Raw genomic sequence first — 27,254 nt, forward strand, 5'->3', positions numbered from 1 at the left:
TTAGTTATATTTTATATATATATATATATATATATATGTATGTATGTATTCCAAAGATTGCCAAGATGCATGAACACAAGATCTTCATTAAAGCCTGTTTGAAACAGCAGAGGAAACAAACTGGCAACTAAATGTCCCACCACAATGGGTTATTTAAACATTTATAATACAATGATACATTCTAATATTATGCAATTTTTGTTTTTCTGAGATGGAGTCTCACTCTGTTGCCCAGGCTGGAGGGCAGTGGCACGATCTCAGCTCACTGAAACCTCCACCTCCTGGGTTCAAGCAATTCTCCTGCCTCAGCCTCCCAAGTAGCTGGGATCACAGGCGCCTGCCACCATGCCCGGCTAATTTTTTTGTATTTTTAGTAGAGATGGGGTTTCACCATGTTGGCCAGGCTGGTCTTCAACTCCTGACCTCAGGTGATCAGCCTACTCTGGCCTCCCAAAGTGCTGGGATTACAGGTGTGAGCCACTGCACCCAGCCTATGCAATTATTTTTAAAATGCAGATTTGCATGTGCTGGTATGAAAAGATCTTCAATGTGTATTATATCATTAAAAGTTAAAAGCAAGATGCAGAATAGAATGGATCAATTTGGTACAAGTGAAAAAAGGATGCATTTGCATAGGTGTAACTTGTTTAGGATACACAAAAAGGTATTAATAGTAATCACCTTTTTTTTTTCTTTCTTTTTTTATGAGACAGAGTCTTGCTCTGTTGCCCAGGCTGGAGTACAGTGGTACCATCTCATCTCACTGCAACCTCTCTCTCCTGGGTTCAAGTGACTCTCATGCTTCAGCCACTGGAGTAGCCGGCATTACAGGCGTGCTCCACCACACCTGGCTAATTTTTGTATTTTTAGTAGAGAAGCTGTTTCACCATGTTGGTCAGGCTGGTCTTAAACTTTTGGCCTCAAGCGATCCACCCACCTTGGCCTCCCAAACTGCTGGGATTACAGGTGTGAGCCATGGCACCCGGCCAAACAGTGATTACTTTTGGACTTGATGTGGAGGTAAATGGAGGATGGCTTGTTTTTTTTTTAATGTATATTTCTCTCTACAGTTAGTCAAATAAAATGTTGACATAAATAATTCATATGTTGCAATGACAGTTTTTTCTTTTTTATATTTTAAAATCAATGATAACCTCATACTTTGAAAATATTTAAACCCTTAATATTAATATACAAAGATGTTCATTGCAGTGTTGTTAATATTTGCAAAATATTGGAGACAACCTAAGTGTTCAACAAAGGAATTTGCTAATTTAGGGTACATTTATTGCTGGATTTATGCAACCATTGCACTCATACTCTGGAAAATATTTCAGAGGATGGGTTAATATGTCTGATATAATAAAAGAAAAAAAAATCTTAAAAGGCAGTGTGAATCTCATGATCGATATTTTTTTTCATTCAAAAGTCCCATAGTAGAAAAGTGGTATTTTTACAACCTTATTTTCCTCCGAGTCATGTGGATGGCTAGTTCAATGATTGCAACTGTAACTAAATCTGTAGAATCTTCATTCTGATGCGTCCTATGTAACTATCAATCTGTACCATTTCTGCATACCTTGTCTTTCCACCAAAAATAAGCACTTTCTAACGGGATGTACCTTCAGCCTCACTTAACACTCAAGGACAATAGCGCTTTGCAGATCAAGTTGCCAAGCTCCCAAATTGTCAATGTCAGTGGAAAAACCCAGGGGGCTTTTAGATGAGTTTGGGTCTGGAGTGCTTGAGATGGGGTGCAGGGAGCAAGCATAGCAGGTGACTGCCTTGGAGCCACTTCTGAGAAGAGGAAAAACGAGACTCAACTACTTCCTCTTCCTCCATCTTCCTTCTGCCTCTGCTCTCCTCTCCCATCTCAGCGCAGTGGTCACGCTGCAGGAGGTAGGACAGATCATACTGGTATTATCTTTGTTCCCACCACCTCAAACACGGGGGCAGCAGCCACAAAGATGCCTTACCCATTCCTGTCCTGGACTCTCCACCAGTGAATCTCAGAACTATCCAGCAGGCAGTACTCTTCATTGCGCCGTAGGGCAAGTTCCTGAGGATCGTTGGTTTGGTAGTCATACAAGGCAATGACCACGGTGTCTTCGGGTTCCCAAAGTGGTCGCTGGGGAAGGGAGACAACAAAACCAAGCAAAGACATAAAAAGGAGGTAAAATACCTCCTTTCATCGGGGTGTCTTGGGAGACAATTTGCCTTCCTCTGGTTGACTTTCTTTATGAGTTAGAGTTATGGTACTGACTATGACACAAAGACATCAGTACTTGGAATTCATCACATTTCTCATTCTATGAGGTAAATTCTGACCACAGTGAATTCCAAGCAGCCACACGATTTTCACAAAAGTCTGCTGGTTTCTCTATCTGCACTGTGTTATATGTGGCAGCCTCTCTGCCGGATGCATCATGCCCTTGGCAAAGGAGATGCAGTCAACATTAATCTTTCAGTTTGTGCTTTGCTGATATGACTTGTGGTTTTATCCAGGTCTACAGAATCATAGGGTATTGGAACTGGAATTCCTCTGACAGATCACTTCATGCACTTTTTCATTTAGGATGAGGAAACTGAGGCCTAGATGGAGAAATGGACCCGGACAATCTACCACTTGAATTAGCCCTGAGCCTCTCTCTACTCCCTTTCTCTTGCTGATGTCTCTGTTCCTCAGTCCCTTTCTTAGGATGAGATATTGGGGACATGAAAAAAGACTACAAAGCACACAGTCACCAGAGTTCAGGATGGACACACCTGCTCTGGGTTGGCAGACTTTGTGAGAGTAAATGTGGGGAAAGCTTGAGTTCGTGGCTAGAATGTGATTTAGTGTTAGGAAGTCACAAGTTCTCTGAGTACATTGAAGCATTTGGTGGCATAAAAATACTGAAGCTGAAAAAAAAGTCTCTCATTATGCTGATGTAGTATGTCATTCCACTGAGCCCAGATTGGATTTTTTTTTTTTCTTAAATAGAAACAAGGTCTCACTGTGTTGCTTAGGCTGATCTCGAACTCCTGGGGTCAAGTGATCCTCCTGCCTTGGCCTCCCAAAGTGCTGGGATTACAGACATGAGCCACTGCGCTCGGCTGCAGATTGGAATTTGAAATCCAGATATTTGTAAAGCTTGTGAGGTTGTATAAATGGGGTGCTACAGACAAGCATAGATGGCCTGAGGCTTTTGCTCTAAGAGCTCATGGAGGGAGGAATTGCATTCCTCCAAGGATGCCTGGAGAAGATGAAGGAGAGTTATGGCATTCATCCCACTCTAGGTCAACTCATTGGTTAATACCTGTGAAGAGAAAGAGCAGAGCAGGGTCCTCAAATTATGATAGTACCTTTCTACAGGGGCACACCGGCCATGTGTGGGTTTTTTTTCTAACAATTATGCAAACTTGGAATATGGGGGTTATTTTGACTGCCACAAAATTTGAAGTGTCCTATAAGCCTTTAATGGGTGATGGCCAAGAATGCAAAATGCTCTATAGGGTCCCACATTCCCTACAACTTTCAAATATCCTAGTAGACATTCATGTGGTGAGAAACCAGCTTATGCAGTAATTATGTAAGAACAACCTGATCCTAGATCCTCTCTGTACACTATACAAAGTACTGGGTTTCCCAAGAATGCAACTACCTTGTACTTTGAGGGAAGATTATACTGTGGTTCAGAAGTTTATCAAGAGTTGTTCATCATTTTGGAAAATTACATCACAGGTGGTAACACTGTGGTTGAGTCTCAATATTACATTTTGTATCAGTTGCATTTGAGATGCCCAATTCAATGGGATCCTACCTACAGGTGCAAGCAATCGATTATTTCATTCTGTCTTCCAGTGCAGTCATGCCCCAATATTTATATAGAAACACTTATTTTGTTATATATATTATTTTTCTTTCCTGTTTAAATATTACAGTTAGAACATTTATTGATTCTTTTTAAAAAGTATGTGTAATACAAAAATTAGCCAGGTGTAGTGGCACATGCCTGTAGCCCCAGCAACTGTGGAGGCTGAGGAGGGAGGATGGCTTGAGCCCGAGAGATAGGCGGTGCAGTGAGCTCTGACTGTACCACTGCACTCCAGCCTGGGCAACAGAGTGAGACCCCGTCTCAAAACAACAACAAAAAATTTAATTAAATAATTAAAAAAAATTATGCATGCATTTATATGTTATGTTATTTATAAATTTCTTTTCAGGATAACAAAAGGAGCCTTACAAAAAAATATCTGTCATTAAACGGCAGCATTGAGTTTGCTAGGGTTGGGAACCATTAGATTTGAGTGGAAATCAAGGGATAGCATTTGGAGAAACTGAGTCCATGGGGCAGGAACAGTTGTTTGGGAGTGTCCTTGATGTGGTGAGGCATGAAGGGAATGAGAATCCCATCTCCCAGCCACTCTGCTGCAGGCCTCAGTACAACCTGGCCCCCCCAGAACTTCTCCTGGTTCCAGCTGGGAAGAGCTCCACTGGACTGAGGGGCCCTCACAGAGAGCCCAGGTAGCAGTGGCAAGGATAGGGTACCTTAATAGGGAGCCAGGGAGAAAGGACACATGCAGACGCATTCTAGTGGCCCCTCAGCTGAGTTGGCTGGGAGAGATCATAAAAGGAAGAGTTGAGTTCCATGGATTCTGGGGGTCAAGAGGAATCAGAATTTGGACTTCAATGTCCAATAAGACCTTGTTTGTATCCATAGGCAAGAGAAGCCTGGGATTGTCATTCATTCTGACCATGGATATTCTCCATCCTGAACCAAAACAGCCATCCCCCGACCCCTGGGGACTGACCCTGCTCACTGTGTTTCTCACATACAGCATGAGGCCTGTTGGCTCAGACTGGCTTAAAAACATAGCTTTTCAGTATGACAATCCTAGATGTCATTACCACTCAGGCAGCAGAACAGGAAGGCGAGAAGCAAAACGACTTCAAGTGGCTCTAAGAGAGCTGTTGCATTGGATTTAGACATGCGGTTGAAACTAGAACAATGATTCTAAAACCCTTGTGGCCAGAACACTCAAAACAGTATCCATGATGCTCCTTCAAGAAGGCTGAAAAGCCAAATGGTGGAGCACAGGGAGAGAATGACCAGCAGTGTTTTCTGGCTTTCACCTTCATGGATACCGAAGATAAAGACACAAGAGCAGCCTGGCTTAAGATGGGAAGTGTGGGTTTCGGTGGGATGTTGAGGGAACCGTCTGCAAGGGAGGGCAGTAGGATTCCAAACCATGCCTTCAAGAGGGATGGTGAAATAGTCTTTAGAAGGGCAAGGAAAGAAAAGGAGAGAGAGTTTGTTCTCTGCTACAGTTTCAGTACATTTCTTTCCTGTTGTGAGGGAGCAGGCTGATGACAGATCTAAACACCAGGCTGAGGCTTTGAGGATTTAGAGCTTCCTTTATGGGGATGCTGCCAGTTTTGAAATGTCACCATGTTGGCTGAAAGGAAAAAAGGCAGAGCTCATTCTTCAGGAAGAAGCATGAGGAAATAGAATCAGTAAGTCCTGGTTAAAGAACTTACTCTGGAATGAAGAGCGAGTACTCAAATGTGGATATTGGTTGGGCACGGTGGCTCATGCCTGTAATTCCAGTACTTTGGGAGTCCGAGGCAGGTGGATCACCTGAGGTCAGGAGTTCAAGACCTGCCTGGCCAACATGGTGAAACTCCGTCCTTATTAAAAATTAGGCGGGCGTGATGGTGAGTGCCTGTAATCTCAGCTACTCAGGAGGCTGAGGCAGGAGAATCGCTTGAACCTGGGAGATGGAGGTTGCAATGAGCTGAGATCGTGCCATTGCACTCCAGCCTGGGCGACAAGAGTGAGACTCCCTCTCAAAAAAAAAAAAAAAGTGGATATTGGTGTTAATATTATCATAAGTCAGCGCCAATCCCCTACCTAAAGGTCATGATCCTTCTCCCGTCTTTGTTTTTTTTCATCTCCTTAGGCAAATAAGCTTCCCTAGAGTAGGTACTATAACATCTAAGACTTGTAAGCCAATATATTACAGACCAGTGAGGAGGCTTATTAAAACGCAGATTACTGGGCACCTCCCCCAGCATTTTAGGCACCTCCCCCAGTGTTTAGACCCCACAGCAGGTCTAGGGATGGGGCCTAGGGATTTGTATTTCTAACATGTTCCCAGGTGATGCAGATGCTTCTCGTCCATGGACTATACTTTGAGAACCATCACTGGAATTAAAGACCACCACACAAGAAACCTTCATCCTACTAAGTTGCTGAAGGGCCTTGGAAAACCTCAAGACCTCTTTTGGGATTTGATTTCCCAAGTTTTACAATGAGAATAAAACTAAAACCCTCTGAAGTGAATAGAACAGATAGTAAATTTTAAAATAGATAATAAAGAGGTGGAAGTGCTTTGAAATATATAAAATACCAATAAATGTGTGTCTCCAAAATGCTTGCATAGAGTAAATATGCATCTTTTTTTTTGTTGTTTGTTTGTTTGTTTGTTTTGGAGACAGGGTCTTGCTCTGTCACCCAGGTTGGAGTGCAGTGGAACACAGTCATGGCTCACTGCTGTCTCGACCACCTGGGTGCAAGAGATCCTCCTACCTCAGCCTGCTGAGTAGCTGGGGCCACAGGCATGCATCACCACACTGGCTAATTTTAAAAACTTTTTTCTAGAGTTGGGGGTCTCACTTCATTGTCGAGTCTGGTCTCAAATTTCTGGGCTCAAGTCATCCTCCCACTCTGGCCTTCCAAACTGCTGGGATTATAGGTGTGAGCCACCATGCCGGGCACACTTTTATATAGAGCGAGCTGTTACTATAACTCCAAAGTGGCCCGGTGAATTGACAACTAGTTTGATACCAGTATTTGTTGAATGAATAAAGTGAGATGGAGATTTAGCAGCTAAATGGTCCTTTAAGTGAACAGACCTCCAAGACAGTTCAGGCCCAAAAAACTCCAGTGTCTTGAGTTCCACTGAATCATGACAGCCTGCTGCATGCATCCAGAGGGGAACATGCAAATAGGGACTTGCCAATCAGGTAGCCTGTGGAGCTAGGGTCTCACTTACCCTGTTGTCTTCAGGAGTAGGAGGAAGAGGCTTCTTTGAAGCTAGAACGAGAAAAACAGGAAAAGAAAAAATGAGCATAAAAACCAATGGACCCAGCCGGAAATGAGCAGCCAGGGGGCTTTTCTGAGAAAAGGGGCTCAGGGAAAACAACAGAAGAAAGGGGCCAGAAGGAGACGAAGAGACACAGTGAAACCCGACTTGGCCTTGTCAGAAGCTGTCTTTTATCTCCTTGAGCCTGCTGGTTCCTGATTCCCTTTTCTAGTAGACTTTTCCAGAAGTCCATATTCGGGGGGGCCCTCTCTCTCTCTGTATTCTCAGAAAAAGCTTGACAGAGGAGTTAGACTTGCACCCTTCCCTGTAGGCACAGAGACTTCCGGGAATGCCTCTGCCACCTGCTAAGCTCAGGAGTGGGAATTGGTGACTCAGGGGGACAGTGACTCACTAGCTTCCTGATGCAGTTGTGGGCTTGAGGAGGGGGTGGTTGAGGTGGGAGTCATTGTGCTGCATTTTGAGTGGGCTGGAATCCACTTTTAGTTGCCTTAAGGCATCTGAATATGTGTTCTTTCTGCCTCTTTCAAACTATACCAACCTCAGTATCTCTCTATCTCTTTTCTGTTCATCTCTGTTTCCATGTCTCTGTCTCTTTAGCGCTCCTCTCTCTTCTCACTTTCCTCCTTTCTCTTCTCCCCTCCCCTTCCCTGTCTCTTTCCTCTCATCTCTTCATATTCATCTCTCACTGTTTCTCCTCTGTAGTCCTGCAAAGGCCATGCCTAGACTCAATGAATCAAAGGTGTGTGCCTGTGTCTGGGGCTCTCTGTGGTATGCGAGACACTACACAGGCTTCAGACCAATACAAAGACTTCCTTAATGATGAGATAAGAGGGGAATGGGCTGCATAGGTAGGCAGGGAGCTCCTCATTTCTGTATGAGGTTGACGTGAAGTTGGACAGCCCATATCAGGGATGCGGTACAGGAGAGTCACACACGGACACTGGAGCCCAGCCCTGTGCAGATTTGGCAAGAAAGAGTAGGCTGGGGTAGTGACCTGGGTATACAATGACCAGAGAAGAAGGAAAACCCCCATAATAGGAAGTATGGTTTCCATTTAGAACTCAACTTGGAGCCGGGAGACTGATGTTCTAACCCTGGCTCCAGTACTAACTGTGGGCCTTGGGCCACTTCCAGCCCTGGACATTCTATGACTGGTCTCTCTTTCTTCTTCCTCTGACCTTGCTCTTTCCTTCCTTCCTTTCCTTTTGTGTGAAGTTGGTATGTAGGGAGATCAGGGCCAGTTCTGGTTGCAGAAATGGGTGTTGCTATGGGTTGAGTGTGGTGGGGTCTGTTTTTACTTAACTGCTGTTGCTGTTTCCCAGACATACACGTTCTGAGGCTATATCTCGGCCTCAGATTCTTCAATCCACAAATAAGAAAGACCAGTAGACGCAATTACCATTTATCAAGAACTCTGTAGATGTTGGCAGCTGTACTGCTTTCCACAACCCCACTGAATCGCCCAGCCTCACACATAGCTACCTATTATCATTATTCTCATTTTACAGGTGAGGCTCAGAGGGGCTATCCAAAGCCTGGTGCTCATAGACTGACACTGTCAATGTGCTTGGTACCAGGAATCCTGTGAGCCTTCATCTGGGGAGTTGACCATGAGCTGCGTTCACAGTGCAGTGTGCTTCTTGAAAATTTTGCTCTCAATTGTGTAAAGGTTGGATGCATGAAGTTATTAAACCACATCAGAAGAGGGTAGAGTGAGGAGATGCTCAGAGGGGGAGATGGCAGTGGGTTGCCATACAAAAGCAAAACCATTAGCAGAGTGACTGCATGACACCCCCAGTGGGACCCCAATAGCGCTCAGGCCATGGTTTTCCGTGGGGAGCAGCTCGGCATGACCAGCCTTCCCACAGTGGAGTTCTGGTGAGTTGTTCAGATGTTCCTAGCACCTCAGTCACGTGTCTATCACTTGGAGGAAGAAAATCCTGTGCACCCTGAAGAGGAACCGCTGCAGCATGCATGGTGAAAACTACCGAATGGAAATACCGGGTCAAAGAATTTTAGAATTGGAAAGGGGCTTAGATATTATTTCATCCTAAGCCCCTCGGAACTCCCTGCCATTTCTGAGATGAGGACATTGGGGCCCTTGATGTCCAAGTGACTCATCTGAGGGCCCATGGCAAGGCATTGGCAGAAATTTGGAGACCAGATCTCTGCCTTTGGAAAGGGTTTTCACTCACTGAGGTAAGCCCATGCCGTCCTGTTACTGTGGTGGATCCCATCCATATAAAACTTTCCATTTTTTCTTAAGTTGAAAATTGGCCTGCATGAGTATGGTCAACAGGACTAATGTGGAGGATCCCTTCAATATTTACCAACTTCAAAACCTTGTTAAATATTATTCTTCTGGGCCTAGGGACCGATAATGTTGAAGGGCTTTCTTCCCAAGGTGCAGGGTGAAAAGTGGTGGTTTTAAAAGTGGTATTGAGAGGGCCTGTGAGTCAGGAAGCCTCAGAAAACCTAGCCATGTGTTACATCCGCCTTGGCTTGTCAATTTTCAGTTTTAGTGCACAAAAGGAAGTGATAAATGAGAAAGGGAAACTATGGCAAAAGAGTTTGAGAAAAGAGGAAAATGGAAGCAAAACAATCCACATGGGCCATCATTCCTACTCAGTAATGGATTTGCAGGGCACTTCCAGGTTACCGGAGCACCCTGAATTGCTCAAGGCAGTCCATTTCCTTAACATCACACCATCTACCCCAGATGGTGGAGAGGAGCAAGAGCATAATGAATGTGAAGTACATTCGAGTGGAGTTGTACTCAATTGGAGGTTAAGGTTCCAAAGTCATCACTAAAAGCAAGTTGCAGCCCAATCTCCTGGACCTCAGCCTTTAACATCAAAGGCAAAGAAACAGCTTCTCTTGTTTTCACTTTGAATTTAGACTGTGGCCTTTTCCTCTCTGATACTGTGGAGGTCAAGGGCAAGTTTGAAGAGGCGGCAAGGAGAAACCGCAGAATAAAATGTAAAAGAAAAAAGAATTCCTTTCACCCTTAATGGTATAGAGTTGCATTTGTGTAATTAAACGTATGTGTTTGATGTCACTGTGAGAAATGAATATTTTGTATCTCTTAAGGATGCCTCTATAATTTAGGATTTCAATAGACCATGCTATTCAAATGCCAGTTCTAGCCAGGGCTCCTTAAACTGTACTGTGCACATAAGTCTCCTGGGATCTTGTTAAAATGAACATTCTGATCCAGTAGCTCATAAGTGAGCCAGATAATCTGCATTTCTTACTCCTAGGAGATGTTGATGCTGCTGGTCCAAAGAGCACATTTCGAGTGATCAGGAGCTATAAAGACATCAGCTTTGAGATGGAAGCACCCACAGAATGGTAGGAAAGACAGATGATTCCTCTCTGAAAATGTAGAATTTTGCATTCCATTCCTGATACCATTGATGATGGAAAGCTGAAAGCTTTTACCTTTATATGGTCATTTCACAAAGAGTGGAGGGAATTTCCAGTCTCTTACCATTCTTGGTTGGATCATAGTGGGCACAGCCTGCTGCAAGCTTCTCCAGCTGAGAACAGCACCTCCACTTCCCATCCATCCAGAAATTAGGATGATACTTGGGCACCAAATTGTTATTATTCCTCGTTTCTGAAATAGGTTGTCACCAACAAAAGAATTATATCCAGGTCAGTCTATGAAGGGCCACCAATTTTATAACGTCTCAGGGTTAGACTTGGCTGAGTGAGTCTGATTGAGTATTGCCCAGAATGCTCAGAAGCACGGATTGACCTGAGCACATAAGTGCACTGTGCTATTTACTGGGGTAGTTCGTGTTACATTTAGGCATCGGCACATCTAGGCTCACGTCTGGCTCTGCCTTGCATTAGTTTTGTGTTCTTAGGGTGGACAAACCTCATCTGAGCCTCAGTTTCCCCCACTATGCAATGAGATTGTTAAACCTGGGGTTCTGCAAAGGTGCTTTAAGGGTAATGAGAAGGTGGAGAGGGTGGAATTACTACCCCTCCACCTCTCCTATCTTCAACCACAGGAACTTTGGTTTTCTTCCTTCTAGATTTGTGGCTTTGAAGTAAGATTTTAGTTGGAAAAAAAAATGGGGGCTTTGCTTCTGAAACAAATACATATATAAGCCACAGAACAGGGTTGAGTGTAGTGGCTCATGCTTGTAATCCCAGCACTTTGGGAGGCTGAGGCAAGAGGATCACTTGAGTCCAGGAGTTTGAGACTAACCTAAGCTCCATAGTGGGACCCCTTCTCTACCAAAAAAACAAAGTTAGCTGGGCATGATGTCATGCACCTGTAGTCCCAGCTACTCAGAAGGCTGAGGTGGAAGGATCATTTGAGCCCAAGAGGCTGAGGCTGCAGTAAGCCGTGCTTGTGCCACTGCACTCCAGCCTCGGTAACAGATCCTGTTTGATATAGTTTGGCTCTGTGTCCCCACCCCAATCTCATCTTCAATTGTAATCCCCGTAATTCATACGTGTTGAGGGAGAGACCAGGTAGCAGTAATTGGATCATAGGGGTGGTTTTCCCCAGGCTGTTCTTGTAATAGTAAGTGAGTTCTCATGAGACTGGATGGTTTTGTAAGTGTTTGGCAAGTTCCTCCTTCAGTCATTCTCTCTCCCGCCACCTTGCGAATAAGGTGCCTGCCTCCCCTTCGCCTTCCACCATGATTGTAAGTTTCCTGAGGCCTCCCAACCCTATGGAACTGTGAGTCAATTAAACCTCTTTTCATTATACATTACCCACTCTCAGGTATACCTTTATAGCAGTGTGAAAATGAACTAATACACTGTCTCAATGAATAAATAAATAAACAAAACCACAGAACTAGACAGCTAATCTCTAATGGTCCTTCCAGCTTTAACATCCTGTGTATAAAATCCCTTCACAGAGGGCAAATGGCCAATGACCATAGTTGGGGCCCTTTTTATTACTTTTTTTTTCTTCCTTATTTTGGTGGAGGAAGGACAGAGTCAGGTTTGGCTCACTTGGCTCACTGCAGCCTTGACATCCCAGGCTCAAGTGATTCTCCCACCTCAGCCTCCTGGGTAGCTGGGGGCACAGGCATATGCCACCACACCAGGCTGATGTTTTTATTTTTAGTAGAGATGAGATCTCACTATGTTGCTCAGGCTGAAGTGCAGTTGCTATAGGAAGTATGCAATTCACTATAGTGAATTCCTATAGCCTTGAACTCCTGAGCTCAAGTGATCCTCCCACCTTGGCCTCTCAAAGTGCTCGGATGACAGTTGTCAGCCACGGCGCCCGGCCCATTTTTGCGCCCATTTTTTTTACTTTAGCGTCTGTTCTGTGTCCCATGACTGTTAGAACTGAGAGCACCTTCCTGTTTACCCAGCACTTGTCTGCTCATAACCTATTTGAGGCTCACAACAACCTTGGAATAAGATACAACTTGTATTTCCACTCTCATTTTTTTAGATAGAGGAATTGCAGCTCCAGAGATAACAAACAGCTTGCTTCTCCTTAGAGGCAGATTAGTATTTGAACCCAGATCTCCTGACACATCCAGTGCTTCAGGCTAAAGAGCAGTAGTGGTAACATTGATTGAGTGCTTTCTTTCTGATGGATATTGTTCTAAGTCCTCACTATTCAAGTCTCACAACAGCTCCATGACTGTTTTTAGTCACAATTTATAGAGACACATGAAGGTCAAGAAACTTACCCAAGGTCACACGCTAATCATTGGCAGAGCTGGGATTTTCACCTTCTGCCCGGCTCCACATCCACGTGCTTAAACACTGCTGCCTCTAACTGTGCCATTAGGAAGGCATGGCTTAAAAATACCCTTACCAATGGCGTAAAAGCTTGAAAACTAGCTGACATTTACTGCATGCTGTCTATGGGCCAGCCTAGTACCCAGGACTTTGCTCACATGAGCTCCAAAGGCAGGTGCTGTTATATCTTCCTTTTCTCCCTTTTAAATAAATGGGACACTGAAGCGTGGAGCAATTAAGGAACTCGCCCAAGTGTACATAGCAAGTGACAGACTGGGATTGAAACTCAGGTCATCTCACATGGGGGCCCATGCTCTGCTTCTTCATACTATACTAGGAGTTGACAAACTTGTTCTTAAAAGGCCAGACGGTAAATATTTGAGGTTTTACTGGCCATAAGACAAAATCAAGGGCCTTATGTAGGTACTTATTTAACAATTTGAAATGAGTTATATACAAATTTTGCTCAGAGCCCGACAAGAACAGACAGCAGGCTGGATTTGGTCAATCCCTGAATGATACTAGTTATTGCCTCCTGGACCCAGGATGAAAACTTGGGTTTTCTACCAACACCAAAAGGGATATCAGCCATCAGCTGTTCTCACACCACACTCTATTCTATTGTGGAAACCAAGCCTACAATAGGATCAAGGGTGCCAGTGATTCAATGGCAAATGAGTTTAATTACCTTCTTTAAGGGCCAGCACCCAGCGCTGCCGGCTCTCACGATCTGGAGCAAACACGTATAGGAGGTAGTTGTCATGCACGACCTGGAGACACACACACAGAGTCCAAGGTGAGCAGAGTGTGTGTGTGGAGATAGTTGACTGACAGCAGACCTACTGGGCCGAGAGTGGGGTCTCAGGTGTTTATCGTCTTACGGGCAAACATTTGGGTGATTAGGAGGCCAGTATCTTTTTTATGTAGATGTTTGGCTGCTACGAAAATACAGGGTAAGAAGCTTCAGCTGCTCATCTAAGATTCCATGCCCCCAGGAAGCAATCGCTAAACTAAAACAGCAGGAGAATGTTCTCCTCTTGTCTAGAAAGCACATTTATTTCTCACCTTAAATTTTTAGTGATTGAAAAATATTTCTGGCATATGAAAGAGAAAGATATTACATGACAAATGTGCAATGAGAATTTTGAAAACTTCCTATTTCAAAATGGCTTAAGACTCACAAGAAGTTCCAAAAATAGTACAGAGTTCGTCTGTACTTTTCACCCACCTTTCCCCACTGATGACATCTTACATAACCATAGCACATAAGCATCTTTCGAAACCAAGGGATCATCATTGGCACAATACTGTTAACTAAACTGCAATCTTCCTTATATCTCACCACTTTTTAAGGCACTCATTATCACTGGGATTTTGAGCAACTGAAAAATATATGCCATTCCTTTTACTTTCAGTCGTCAAAATTACAACTCATGAGGGTCACTTTTCTAGTAGAAAAAAGTTCTTTTCTATGCCACATTAAAAATATATTCATTCCTCAGGTTGGCCAACAAGAATGGTACCCTGGGATGTACAAGGAGATATCCATGCCTTTGAAGCCAGAAATGCCAAGATTCATCTGTAAGATAAGGACTTTAGAGATACCCTCCACCAGCTCGGTTCAGCAGACCTTTCTGCAGTGATAGGAACATTCTATAACCAGTGCTGGTTCAGTGCAGTAGCTGCCAGCCCTGCCTGGCTATTGAACATTTGAAATGTGCCCAGTGTGACTAAGAAGCTGAGTTTTTAATATCATTTAATTTTAATTAATTTACATTTATACGTGAACATCCATGTGTGGCTAGTGGCTGCTAGACAGTGCAATTCCAGATAGCCCTCAGATTATAAAATCTGAATCCTTTTGCCTCAGAATCTCCAAGCAATTCATACTCAGCAATTGTCATATGTTGCCTCAAATCATGAGTAAGCTGCATTTTAAGCACTAACATGCTTTGGATTTGGGTCCTGATAGCAGCTTTATTTCTTCCCTCACTAATTAGGACTTTCCTTGGGGAAGAGAAGACATGAGGGAAAGGGGTATCAGGAATAACCATCTTTTCAAGATTTTGTGCTTAATTTTTGTTCCATAAGTGAAAGAATTAATGAATAAATGTCATTGATTAAAGAAACACATAAGTTTCCTAATGAGATCGGTCCAAGTTCTAACCTTGGACCAGGCATTCATCCCTGTCCACCCTCTCTTACAGTGACTGAGGATTTTAACCATGGTCCAGGGAATGGGGAACTACCCACCTGATGGACTTACCTGAAATGGGTATTTATAGTGGCATGGGATGCTGATGTCACTTTTCACAATCTCGACACATTTGATTCGGGAGAGCTCAATGGAGCCCTTCAGTGTGCGCTTCTTCTGTGGGAAGACAAGCACATCCCATTCATGGAAGAGAGAAGACAATATTTTTGTCCAGATTGCTCTAAAAATCTATTGCTAGATAAGATCCATTGGCTTCGTAAACCAATTCCAATCCGCCAAATCAAATATCCAAAATCTGCCTCCTGGCCCTAAGTGTGAGAAAAAACACTCTGAGCAGTCTCCTGGGAAAACATGCCTTCTGGGTCTTCTTCTTGGTGATAGGTTTCCATTCATTGAGCCACAGGGTCATGTACCCCACTGCCCTTGTGACAAATGACAGGATCAGCAGAACTTGTAGCTGGGATGGGTAGAGAAATCCATGGACACACATGTAACAATTTTCTCTTCTCTGTGTCTATTCATGACCATATTAGCACAGTAATTGAGCTTGGGCCTGACCTGGATAGTGGTGTATACTCTCAGTGGTACCTTTTTTGCCTGCATCTGGCTTCTCCATGTCCTTTAAATTATCCACAGTACCACAATGACACCCCCAAAGGACATTTCTGACTCTGCTTTACAACTATCCCTTCTCCACCTCCTCCCCAACTTCCCCATCAACTATTACTGGGCCTCTGTCTCATTTCCTTGGAAACTTGCTGGATGTATTTCCCTGATAACCAATTCACATGATAGTATTGTGATTGATAATAATGTTACATGTTACCTATTTCTAAGGATCCTCGTGCTTGGAGAATGGATCTCAGGGGATTTGATGCCTTACCCAATGGGACAAATTCCACTGGTGGTCTATGAGGCTCCAAGGAAAGATAGTTAGAAAAGTGCTTTTGGATGGAAGAAACCTTTTTTGAGCTGCCATTGAGAAGAGACTTTAATTCAGCTATGGAACTGTTGCAAAATATATTATTATACCCACTACCAATCAATCCCAAAAGACATTATTCTGAATGTCATAATCTCAAATGCTGAAATCCTAAAAGATAAAAATCCTTAAAGTCTAAGTCCCTGATGTCTAAAATCTCAAAAATCACAATTAGTGCATTTTCTATTGTTCACAAAATAGCCTCATTATGTTAGTTGCATCATGTTACGCAGAACGATTACATTATTATTACCTTCATTTGGAAATTACATGTGGTTAAGATATGTATGGGTGCCAAATCGACAAGGGGTGTACTTGTGGACTTAATTTTAGGCGTCAAATTGATTAGATTAAAAAGTATCTAAGGCCAGGTGTGCTGGCTTATGCCTGTAATCCTAGCACTTTGGGAGGCCAAGTTGGGTAGATCACCTGAGGTCAGGAGTTTGAGACCAGCTTGGCCAGTAAGGTGAAACCCTTCCTCTACTAAAAATACAAAATTTAGGAGAAAGATCCAAGATGGCTGATTACTAGCAGCTCAGGATTGTGGCTCCCAGTGAAAGCACAGAGAACGAGAGGACGCCACACTTTTAGACAAATTTTTGTTGCTCACAGATCAGGAGAGTCCCAGCGGAGGAGCTCCATCGGTAGTCAGCGTGACTCTTATGGCCGGCGCGGCGGTTTTGGCGGTGCACCGGTGTGGCGGTTCTTGGTGCAGAGTAAACGGGACTGGGTCCCCTTTTGGTCAACGTTTGGAGCTCCAGGAAGGCAGAGTCGCCTATTCAGCTGATTGAAAAAGGGACTCAAGAAGGAAGCCAGACCAGAGATTTCCAGGCAGAAAAGCACCACAAATCTTAACGCCGCTGTTTTGGCCGGCACAGTGGTTTGCTCAGATTCTGGCGCTGGGAATCAACAAGTTGGACGTCCACTCAGAGACCTAATTTGAAAGTCAGTAATTACAAAGACAACAGGTGGATAAATTAACAATGATGGGAAGAAACCAGTGTAAAAAGGCTGAGAATACCCAAAATCAGAATGCCTCTCCCTCTACAGGGGATCACAGTTCCTCATCAACAAGGGAACAAGGCCTGATGGGGAACGAGTGCGTTCCATTAACAGATTTAGGCTTCAGAAGGTGGATAATAAGAAACTTCTGTGAGTTAAAAGAACATGTTCTAGCCCAATGTAAAGAAACCAAGAATGTTGAAAACAGGTTTGAAGAAATCCTAACGAGAATAGACAATCTAGAGAGGAATATAAGTGAATTAATGGAACTGAAGAATACAATACGAGAACTCCGCAAGTATGCACAGGTTTTAACTGTTGAATTGATCAAGCAGAAGAAAGGCTATCAGAGGTTGAAGACCAACTTAATGAAATGAAACGAGAAGACAAGATTAGAGAAGAAAGAGTAAAAAGGAATGAGCAGAGTCTCCAAGAAATATGGGACTATGTGAAAAGACCTAATTTACATTTGATAGGTGTACCTGAATGTCACGAACAGAATGAATCCAAGCTGGAAAATATTCTTCAGGATATTATCCAGGAAAACTTTCCTAACCTAGTAAGGCAGGAAAATACTCAACTTCAGGTAATACAGGGAACACCACAAAGATATCCCTCAAGTAGAGCAACCCCAAGACACATAATCATTAGATTCACCAGGGTTGAAATAAAGGAGAAAATTCTAAGGGCAGCTAGACAGAAAGGTCAGGTTACCCATAAAGGGAAGCCTATCAGACTCACAGCAGATCTCTCAGCTGAAATCCTACAAACTAGAAGAGAGTGGGGGTCAATATTCAATATCCTCAAAGAAAAGAATTTTCAAGCCAGAATCTCATATCCAGCCAAATTAAGCTTCATAAATGAAGGAAAAATAAAATTTTTCACAAACAAGCAAGCACTCAGAGATTTCATCACCACCAGGCCTGCTTTACCAGGGCTTCTGAAAGAAGCACTATACACAGAAGGGAACAACCAGTATCAGTCATCCCAAAAACTTACCAAAAGGTAAAGAGTATCTCCATAATGAAGAATCTATATCAACTAATGGGCAAAATAGCCAGCTAGCATTAAACGACAATATTAAACTTACAAATATCAATATTAATCCTAAATTTAAATGGATTAAATGCCCCAATCAAAGACACAGACAGGCAAATTGAATAAAAAGTCAAAACCCATCGGTTCACTGTATCCAGATCCATGTCATAAGCAAGGACACACAAAGACTCAAAACAAAGAGTTTGGTGGAAGACTTACCAATCAAATGGAAAGCAAAAAAAAAAAAAAAAGAAAGAAAACAGGAATTGTAACTTTCATCTCTGACAAAATAGACTTTAATGGTAACAAAGACTAAAAGAAACAAAGAAGGACATTACATAATGGTAAAAGGATCAATGCAACAACAGGAGTCAATGATCATAAATATATATGCACCCAATATAGGAACACCCAGATACATAAGACAAGTTCTTAATGACTTATAATGAGACTTGGACTCCTGCACAATAATAGCGGGAGACTTTGACACCACATTGTTAATATTCGACGGATCAACAAGATTGAAAATTAACAGGGACATCTATGATTTGAACTCAGACCTGGAACAAGTAAACTCAGTGAATATTTATAGAATTCTTCACCCCAGGTCCACAGAACATACATTTTTCTCAGTATCATATTACACCTATTTTGAAAGAGTCCACATAATTGGAAGTAAATCACTCTTCAGCATTTGCATAGCATTTCACAGACTTAAATGAAATATTGGCTGTTTGTTATTTTCTTCCCTTATTCCTTCCTGTCTCCACTGTTAAGCACAATTATTGGCATAAAAGAGGCTTTTAATCCTATTTTTAGATTGCATTCCAGCCTGGGCAATAGAGCAAGACTCCTGTTCTTTCTCCTCCTTTCTCTTTCTTTCTTTCAAATAAAAAATTATAAATAAAAAATAAAAATACAAAATTTAGCCAGGTGTGATGGCAGGAGCCTATCATCCCAGCTCCTCTGGAGGCCGAGACAAGACAATTGCTTGAACCTGGGAAGTAGAGGTTGTAGTAAGCCAAGATTGTGCCACTTCAGCCTGGGCAAAAGAGTGAAACTCTGTCTCAAAAAAAAAAAAAGAAGAAGAAGAAGTATCTAGACACCTGATAATGCATTATTTTGGGTGTGTCTATGAGGGTGTTTCCAGAGTAGATTAGTATGTTTGTCTGAATGGACATGGTGGGGTGGGGGAGATCTGCCCTCAGTGTTGGTGGACACCATTCAATCAGCCAGGGACCCAGAGAGAACAAATACTGAAGGCAAATTAGTCTCTCTCTGAGAGCTGGAACAGACTTTTCTTCTGCTGTTTTTGATCAATCTCATTCAAAGACTTCTGTCTATCACAGTATTTCAGATGATCGTGGTTATATAAGCTATTTCATTTTTTAAATTTAAAGGTGAAATATATTGCATATTCATATTTTTTCTTTTGTTTTTAAAATCAGTTTTATTAAAGTACAACTTGCATATAATAAAATTTACCAATGTACCTTTCAGAGAATTTTAACAAATGAATATAGTTATGTAATAATCTCCATAATTAAGATACAGGAAAAGAGAAAGAAATAACCAAAATCAGAGCTGAACCAAAGGAGATTGAGACACAAAAAACATTCAAAAGATTCATGCATCCAGGAGTTGGTTTTTTGAAAAAATTAGTAAGATAGCTAGGCCACGAGCTCTACTCCTAAAGAAGAAAAGAAGGAACATCCAATTAAACACAACTAGAAACGACAAAAAGCATGTTACCACTGACCCCACAGAAATACAAATAATCAGAGACTGCTATGAACACCTCTATGCATGCAAACTAGAAAATGTAGAAGAAATGAATCCATTCCTGGAAACATACGCCCTCCCAAGACTGAACCAGGAAGAAATTAATTCCGTGAACAGACCCATAATAAGCTCCAAAACTGAATCAGCAATAAATAGCCTACCACCCAAAAAAAGCCCAGGACCAGATGGATTTACAGCCGAATTCTACCAGATGTACAAAAGAAGAGACAATATCATTCCTACTGAAACCATTCCAAAAAATTGAGGAGGAGAGTCTCCCCCCACTACTTATTCTATGAGACCAGCATCATCCTGATACCAAAACCTGGCAGAGAAACAACAAAAAAGAAAACTTCGGGCCAATATTGATGAACATTGAAGCGAAAATTCTCAACAAAATACATGCAAACTGAATCCAACAGCACATCAAAAACCTAATCCACCCAGGCACGGTGGCTCATGGCTGTAATCCCAGCACTTTGAGAGGCTGAGGAGGGCAGATCATTTGAGCCCAGGAGTGTAAGACCAGCATGGGCCACATGGTGAAACTCTGTTTCTACAGTTACAAAACTTAACCAGATATGGTGGTGCACATCTGTAGCCCCAGCTGCTCAGGTGGCTGAGGTGGGCTGAAGTTGCAGTGAGCCAAGATCATGACACTGCACTCCAGCACAAGTGACAGAGCGAGACTGTTCTCAAAAAACAAAACCAAAACAAAGGCTAATCCATCATGATCAACCATGATCAAGAAGGCTTTAATCCTGGGATGCAAGATTGGTTCAACATACACAAATTAATACATGTAATTCATCACATGAATAGAAGTAAAGACAAAAACCACGATGATCTCAATAGATGCAGAAAAGACTTTCAATAAAATTCAATATCCCTTCATGTTAAAAACTTTCGATAAGCTAGATATTAAAGGAGCATAGCCCAAAATAATAAGAGCCACCTATGACAAACCACAGCCAACATCATACTGAATGGGCAAAAGCTGAAGGCATTCATCTTGAATACCAGCTATTTCTTTAGGAATACAGTTTGTCTGCTCATAACTGTTATACCCACGTGACTGTCTTCAGTATACCTGAGTATTTATGTTTGCGAAAATAGGTATATTATTTTTGCCTATTTTATTGCACAAGGTGATCTATGCAGCATTTTGTCCTGTTTTTATATGTTTCTCAAATAAATCTACTCTGTTTGTTTGTTTTGAGATGGAGTCTTGCTCTATCGCCAGGCTGGAGCACAGTAGTGCAGTCTCTGCTCACTGCAACCTCCACCTCCCGGGTTCAAGCAATTCTTCCGCCTCAGCCTCCCAAGTAGCTGGAACTACAGGCATGTGCTAAACGCCTGGCTAATTTTTTGTATTTTTAGTAGAGACGGGGTTTCACCATGTTGGCCAGGATGGTCTCGATCTCTTGACCTCGTGATCCACCCACCTTGGCCTCCCAAAGTGCTGGGATTACAGGCATGAGCCACTGCGCCCAGCCATAAATCGACTCTTAAAATGTAAACAAATGTCTTTTTAAAAAGCCTTAAAAATTATTTTTTCCAGAATTATATTTTTGGGGATTTTTATGTTTTGGATTTCAGTATTTGGGATTATGGTGTTCAGGATTGTGGCTCAAACCCCATTCTACCTTATTATTTTAAAAGAGATAGCAGGCCAGGTGTGGTGGCTCACGCCTGTAATCCCAGCACTTTGGGAGGCCAAGGTGGGCAGATCACTTGAGGTCAGGAGTTCGAGACCAGCCTGACCAACATGGTGAAGTCCTGTCTTTACCAAAAATTAAAAAATTAGCTGGGCATGATGGCACATGCCTGTAATCCCAGCTACTCAGGAGGCTGAGGCAGGAGAATTGCTTGAACCAGGGAGGTGGAGGTTGCAGTGAGCTGAGATCACGCCATTGCACTCCAGCCTGAGCAATAAGAGCAAGACTCTGTCTAAAAAATAAAAATAAAAATAAAAAATAAAGCATAGGTAGCAAATGGTGGTGAAATGAGCACAAGTTTGGAAAAGCTGTGTTCAAAATAGGTCTCTGCCTCTTACCATAATAGCTCTGTGACCTTGGGTGATTCATTCAACTTCCCAAAATCCTGGTTTCCACATCTGGTAAGTAAGGATAATACCTACTTTTTGTTTTGCTTTTGTTTTTGTTTTGCAGAAACGATCCCACATGCATATCACTTCATATATATATATATATGTATATATGTATATACACACACACACATATATATGTGTATATATATACATACATATATATGTATATATATGTGTATACATATACATACATACATATATGTGTATACATATACATACATACATATATGTGTATATATATGTGTATACATATATTATTGCACTTTAGGTTCTGGGGTACATGTGCAGAACATGCAGGATTGTTGCACAGGTACATACATGGCAATGTGGTTTGCTGCCTCCATCCCCCCGGTCACCTATATCTGGCATTTCTCCCCATGATACCTACTTTGTGAGAGTTGATTGGGGAATAAAATGGGATGATGTAAACAAATTACCCAAGTTATAATTGGTGCCCTCAATAAAGGGTACCTTCCCAATTAAAGAAGTTAAGGAACTCTTAACTGTCACAAAAGATTTGTGATATATGAGTGTACTTGTTTGATATCCAGGGACCCATTACATCATCAAATTCTCTAGAAGTGAATTCGATCTTTACTTCCTGTTTTGGGTCCCCAGCCCGGAAGCTGATTTTTGATTTAGTAGCTGAGGAACAGAACTGAGTTAAAAAAAAAATTCAAGATCTAAGAAGCAGACCCTATCAAATACAGGAAAGCTTTGTGTTGGTTGGTTTTTAATTTTTTAAGTAAAAACAACTTTATCCATTTTTGAAAGTACGAAATCCATTTATGTTTATTGTAACAAATAAAAGCACTATAGATGCTCAGTATGGTGGCTGATGCCTGCAATCCCAGATCATTTTTTTTTTTTCAAGATGGAGTCTCACTCTGTCACCCAGGCTGGAGTGCAGTGGTATGACCTTGGCCCACTGCAACCTCTGCCTCTCAGGCTCAAGTGATTCTCCTGCCTCAGCCTCCAGAGTAGCTGGGATTACGGATGCCCACTACCATGTCTGGATAATTTTTTTTTCTTTTTTTATTTTAGTAGAGCTGGGGTTTCACCATGTTGCCCAGGGTGGCTTCGAACTCCTGAGCTCAATCTTCTGGCTCGGCTTCCCAAAGTGCTGGGATTACAGACATGAACCACCGCACCTCGCCAATCCCAGATCTTTGAGAGGCTGAGGTGGGAGGTCGTTTGGGCCCAGGAATTTGAGAGCACCCTGAGCAACATAGTGAGACAATACAAAAAATTACATAAATTAGCCAAGCCTGGTGGTGTGCGCCTGTAGTCCCAGCTACCTGGGAGGCTGAAGTGGAAGAATGGCTTGGGCCCAGAAGTTCCAGGCTGCAGTGAGCTGTGACAGTGATAGTGCCACTGACCTCAGCATGGGTTGACAGAGCAAGACACTGTTTCAAACAAACAAAGAAAACAAAACACTATAGAGGCATCTGAAGAAAATATTTGTAGTGTGTTATTATCCCACCCTGCCTCATAACCCTGAGTTAGCCAAGGTTAATCTCTGGAGTGTTTTTGTCTTTTCCCTGCACTTTTATAGGGTATATGTAAAGGAAAATGAATGTCTGCTCTACATATTAGTCTAGAACTTGCTTTTGAAATGCTAAATTAGAAGGTTTGTCTTGCTGCAAAAGCCTCTGAAAACGTGCCCTTTGGGCTCAAACTATCTTCTCATCTGGAGTTAGAAATGCATGCTCTGGTCCTGCCCATAATTACAGTTCTTTGGAATGGTTAACCTGTTTTTCACAAATAGTAGAGCACAGAAAAGCTGCCCTCAGGAACCATCTGCAGCTAGCGGTAAACAGGGAGCCTGAGCTCGAGGTTGCTGTTTTGACCTCTCTCCTTAGCGTATGCATGGATAAATAAAGCAACAGGCTCATGGCAAGCGATATGACAACTCCATTTGCTGACACTTTTATCTTTGGAACCTACTAAGTCCTGAGCTCCCTAAGGGCAGAGACCAGGGCATCTTTCCATATACCCAGTGCCCAGCAGTGACCGGCCCTCAGTGGAGTTTAATTAGCTCAAAACAAAGAGTGTCAAGTTGGAACACAGTTGAAACAGTCTTAACCAGATTTAAGGAGAATAGATTTAGCCATTCAGGAAATATTTGTTGAGGGCCAGCCATGAGTGAGGTGCTATTCTGAGTTCTGGAAATGAAGTGATGAACATGGTAGACTCTCACAGAGCTCATAGTATACTTGGGAAGGCAGACAAGACAAAGAAGTGCTGGAGAGAGGATAGAACAGGTTGATGTGACCAAACTGTGGCCAAGGCAGACCTCTCTGGAGAAAGGACATTTAAGAAGAGACCAAAACGTTGAACACAAACCATTTGGGAGAAGGTCTGGGGAGTGAGCATCCTAGGTAGAGCAAGCAGCCAGACCAAATCCTGGGGTAGAAAACTGTTGGGTGGGTCTGACTTGTTAACAGCGTAGCATCATTGTGATGAGGGCATACTGTGGGCAAATAGTAACTAGAATTGTGAATAGGGCTAAAACTTCTAAGTGAAGTTCTAAAGTTACACTGTCCAATAGAAATGTAACTTAGTATTTTCCCAGTAAGCACATTCAAAAAAGCAAAACATAACAAACAATATTAATTTTAACTATATTTTTTGTTTAGCCCAGTATCTAAAATATTATCATTTCAAATTGTTAGGTGATTTCTGATAGAACTTAAAACAAAATTACCATTTGACCCAGCAATCCCATTATTGAGTATATACCCAAAGGAATATACATTATTCGACCATAAAGATGCATACACACATATGTTCATCACAGCACTAATCACAATAGCAAAGATACAGAATTAACATAATGTCCATTAATAACAGAATGAATAAAGAAAATGTGAGGCCAGGTGTGGTGGCTCACATCTGTAATCTTAGCGTTTTGGGAGGCCAAGGTGGACAGATCACTTGAGGCCAGGAGTTTAAGACTAGCCTGGGCAACGTGGTGAAACCCCATTTCTACTAAAAATATAAAAATTAACTGGGCATAGGCCGGGCGCGGTGGCTCAAGCCTGTAATCCCAGCACTTTGGGAGGCCGAGGCGGGTGGATCACGAGGTCAGGAGATCGAGATCATCCTGGTCAACATGGTGAAACCCCGTCTCTACTAAAACTACAAAAAATGAGCTGGGCATGGTGGCGCGTGCTTATAATCCCAGCTACTCAGGAGGCTGAGGCAGGAGAATTGCCTGAACCCAGGAGGCGGAGGTTGCGGTGAGCCGAGATTGTGCCATTGCACTCCCGCCTGGGGAAAAAGAGAGAAAATCTGGCCCTAAAAAAAAAAAAAAAAAAAAAAATTAACTGGGCATGATGGTGCACACCTGTAATCCTAGGCACATGGATGGCTGAGGCACAAGAACCGCTTGAACTCGGGAGGTGGAGGTTGCAGTGAACCGAGTTCATGCCACTGCATTCCAGCCTGGGTGATAAAGTAAGACTCTGTTTCAAAAAAAGAAAAGAAAAAGAAAATGTGGTACATATACACCATGGAAAACTATGCAGTCATAGAAAAGCAGGAGATTGTGTCCTTTGCAGCAACATGGGTGGAGCTGGAGGCCATTAGCCCAAGTGAACTCACACAGGAACTAAAAACCAAATACTGCATATTCTCGCTTGTAAGTGGGAGCTAAACAGTGAGCACATATGGGTATAAAGAAGGGAACCACAGACACTGGGACCTACTCGAGAGTGGAGGGTGAGAATTTACAAACAACCTACTGGGTACTATGCTTATTACCTGGGTAATAAAATAATCTGAGACCAGATACCTGCAACATGCAATTTACCTATATAAAAACCTGCACTTGTACCCCTGAACCTAAAATAAAAGTTTAAAAAAATAATTTAATTTGTATGTTGATCTTCTATCTTTTGACATGGATGAATTTGTTTAATAGTTCTAGTGGGTTTTTAGTAAATTCCTTACAAATTTTTTTTTTGTGGAAAATTATGTGATGTGTAATGAAAAACAGTTTTACTTTTTTTCTCAATCTGGAGAATTTCATTTCACTTTATAGTATAATTTATCTGGTTAGTATTTGCTGTACAATGTTGAATAGAGTGTTAAAAGTGGAAACTGGCAGGGCCCAGCAGCTCACGCCTGAAATCCCAGCACTTTGGGAGGTCGAGGCAGGCGGATTACTTGAGGTCAGGAATTTGAGACCAGCCTAGCCAACATGGTGAAACCCCATCTCCACAAAAATACAAAAATTAGCCAGATGTGGTGGTATGCATCTGTAATCCCAGCTGCTCAGGAGGCTGAGGCAGGAGAATCACTTGAACCCAGGGGGTGGAGGTTGCAGTGAGCTAAGATCGTGCCACTGCCCTCCAGCCTAGGTGACAGAGCAAGACTTCATTAAAAAAAAAAGTGGAAATTCATGTCTTGTTCCCAAACTTATAGATAAAGCACTCAGCTTTTTACCATTAAGTATAATGTTAGCGGTTGGTTTTTATAGACGACTTTTTGCAAGACTCAAAAATTTCTTTTTCTATTAGTGTACTGGAGGTTTTATCACAATGGGTGTTGGATTTGTCAAATGTGTTTCTTTGTTTATTCAAGTAATATTGTGTATTATCTTAATTGACTTAAGAATAGTAAGCCAACATTGCATTTGTGAAAATAAAATCTTACTTCGTTATAGTACATTAAAAAAATTATCAACATAAAAAAATTAGTGATATATATTCTTTTTTTGTACTTAAATCATTGAAATTTTATATTTTGCAGCGTATCACACTTCAGGTGCTGAGTAGACCCATGTGGCCAGTGGTTACCTTAGCAGACAGTGACACTCCAAGATTTCCAAGGAGTTCTCCTCTCAACTCACATGGCCTCCTTCGTGCCTGTGCCTTAACAGTCTGTCAGATGAGCTTGCTCTCAAGCTTTCTCTTCTGCTGGGATGGATTTCATGTTCTACCATCAATATCACTCTCATCCCTGAATGAGAGCTTGGGACCCCACCACCATAATCCATCCTGACCAGTTGGTAAGTCTTTCCAAAGACCCTGAGGTTGGTTCTCCTGGCTTCTCACAAGATCAAATACCTGGTAAACAGCAGGACCAGCTAGCCATGTCGCCCTAACTGGTCCCTGGGGAGTGGCCGGTTAATGAGCCTGACACAGTTCAGTCTCTGGGAAAGTGTGATTGCCTATAATCATCCCAAACAACTGTGCTATTTCTGAAAAATGCCGGGGTAAAACTTTCCAAGGAAACCACGCAAAAGCCACCAGAAAAAGGGAGAGGCCAAGTACAACCTGCTCTCATTCTTACTTGTTATTCTG

The 27,254-nt window shown here is 42.3% G+C and overlaps 1 protein-coding gene across 2 annotated transcripts in view; it reads right to left on the minus strand.

The window, feature by feature from the left end:
* The window catches only part of ITK (IL2 inducible T cell kinase), a 76,618-nt gene that overhangs the window by 28,654 nt on the left and 20,710 nt on the right, over nt 1–27,254 (minus strand). The window contains exons 2-6 of one of the 2 annotated variants that reach the window (XM_032259557.1): nt 15,083–15,187; nt 13,505–13,586; nt 10,580–10,708; nt 7,039–7,079; nt 1,977–2,128 (exon numbers count right to left, since the gene is read on the minus strand). In XM_032259557.1, the coding sequence (XP_032115448.1) occupies nt 1,977–2,128; nt 7,039–7,079; nt 10,580–10,708; nt 13,505–13,586; nt 15,083–15,187 (509 nt within the window). The other variant, XM_032259556.1, reaches the window with a different exon arrangement.

The sequence above is a fragment of the Sapajus apella genome, unplaced genomic scaffold (genome assembly GCF_009761245.1).
Source record: "Sapajus apella isolate SASKATOON/1434 unplaced genomic scaffold, GSC_monkey_1.0 scaffold110, whole genome shotgun sequence".
NCBI lineage: Eukaryota > Metazoa > Chordata > Mammalia > Primates > Cebidae > Sapajus > Sapajus apella.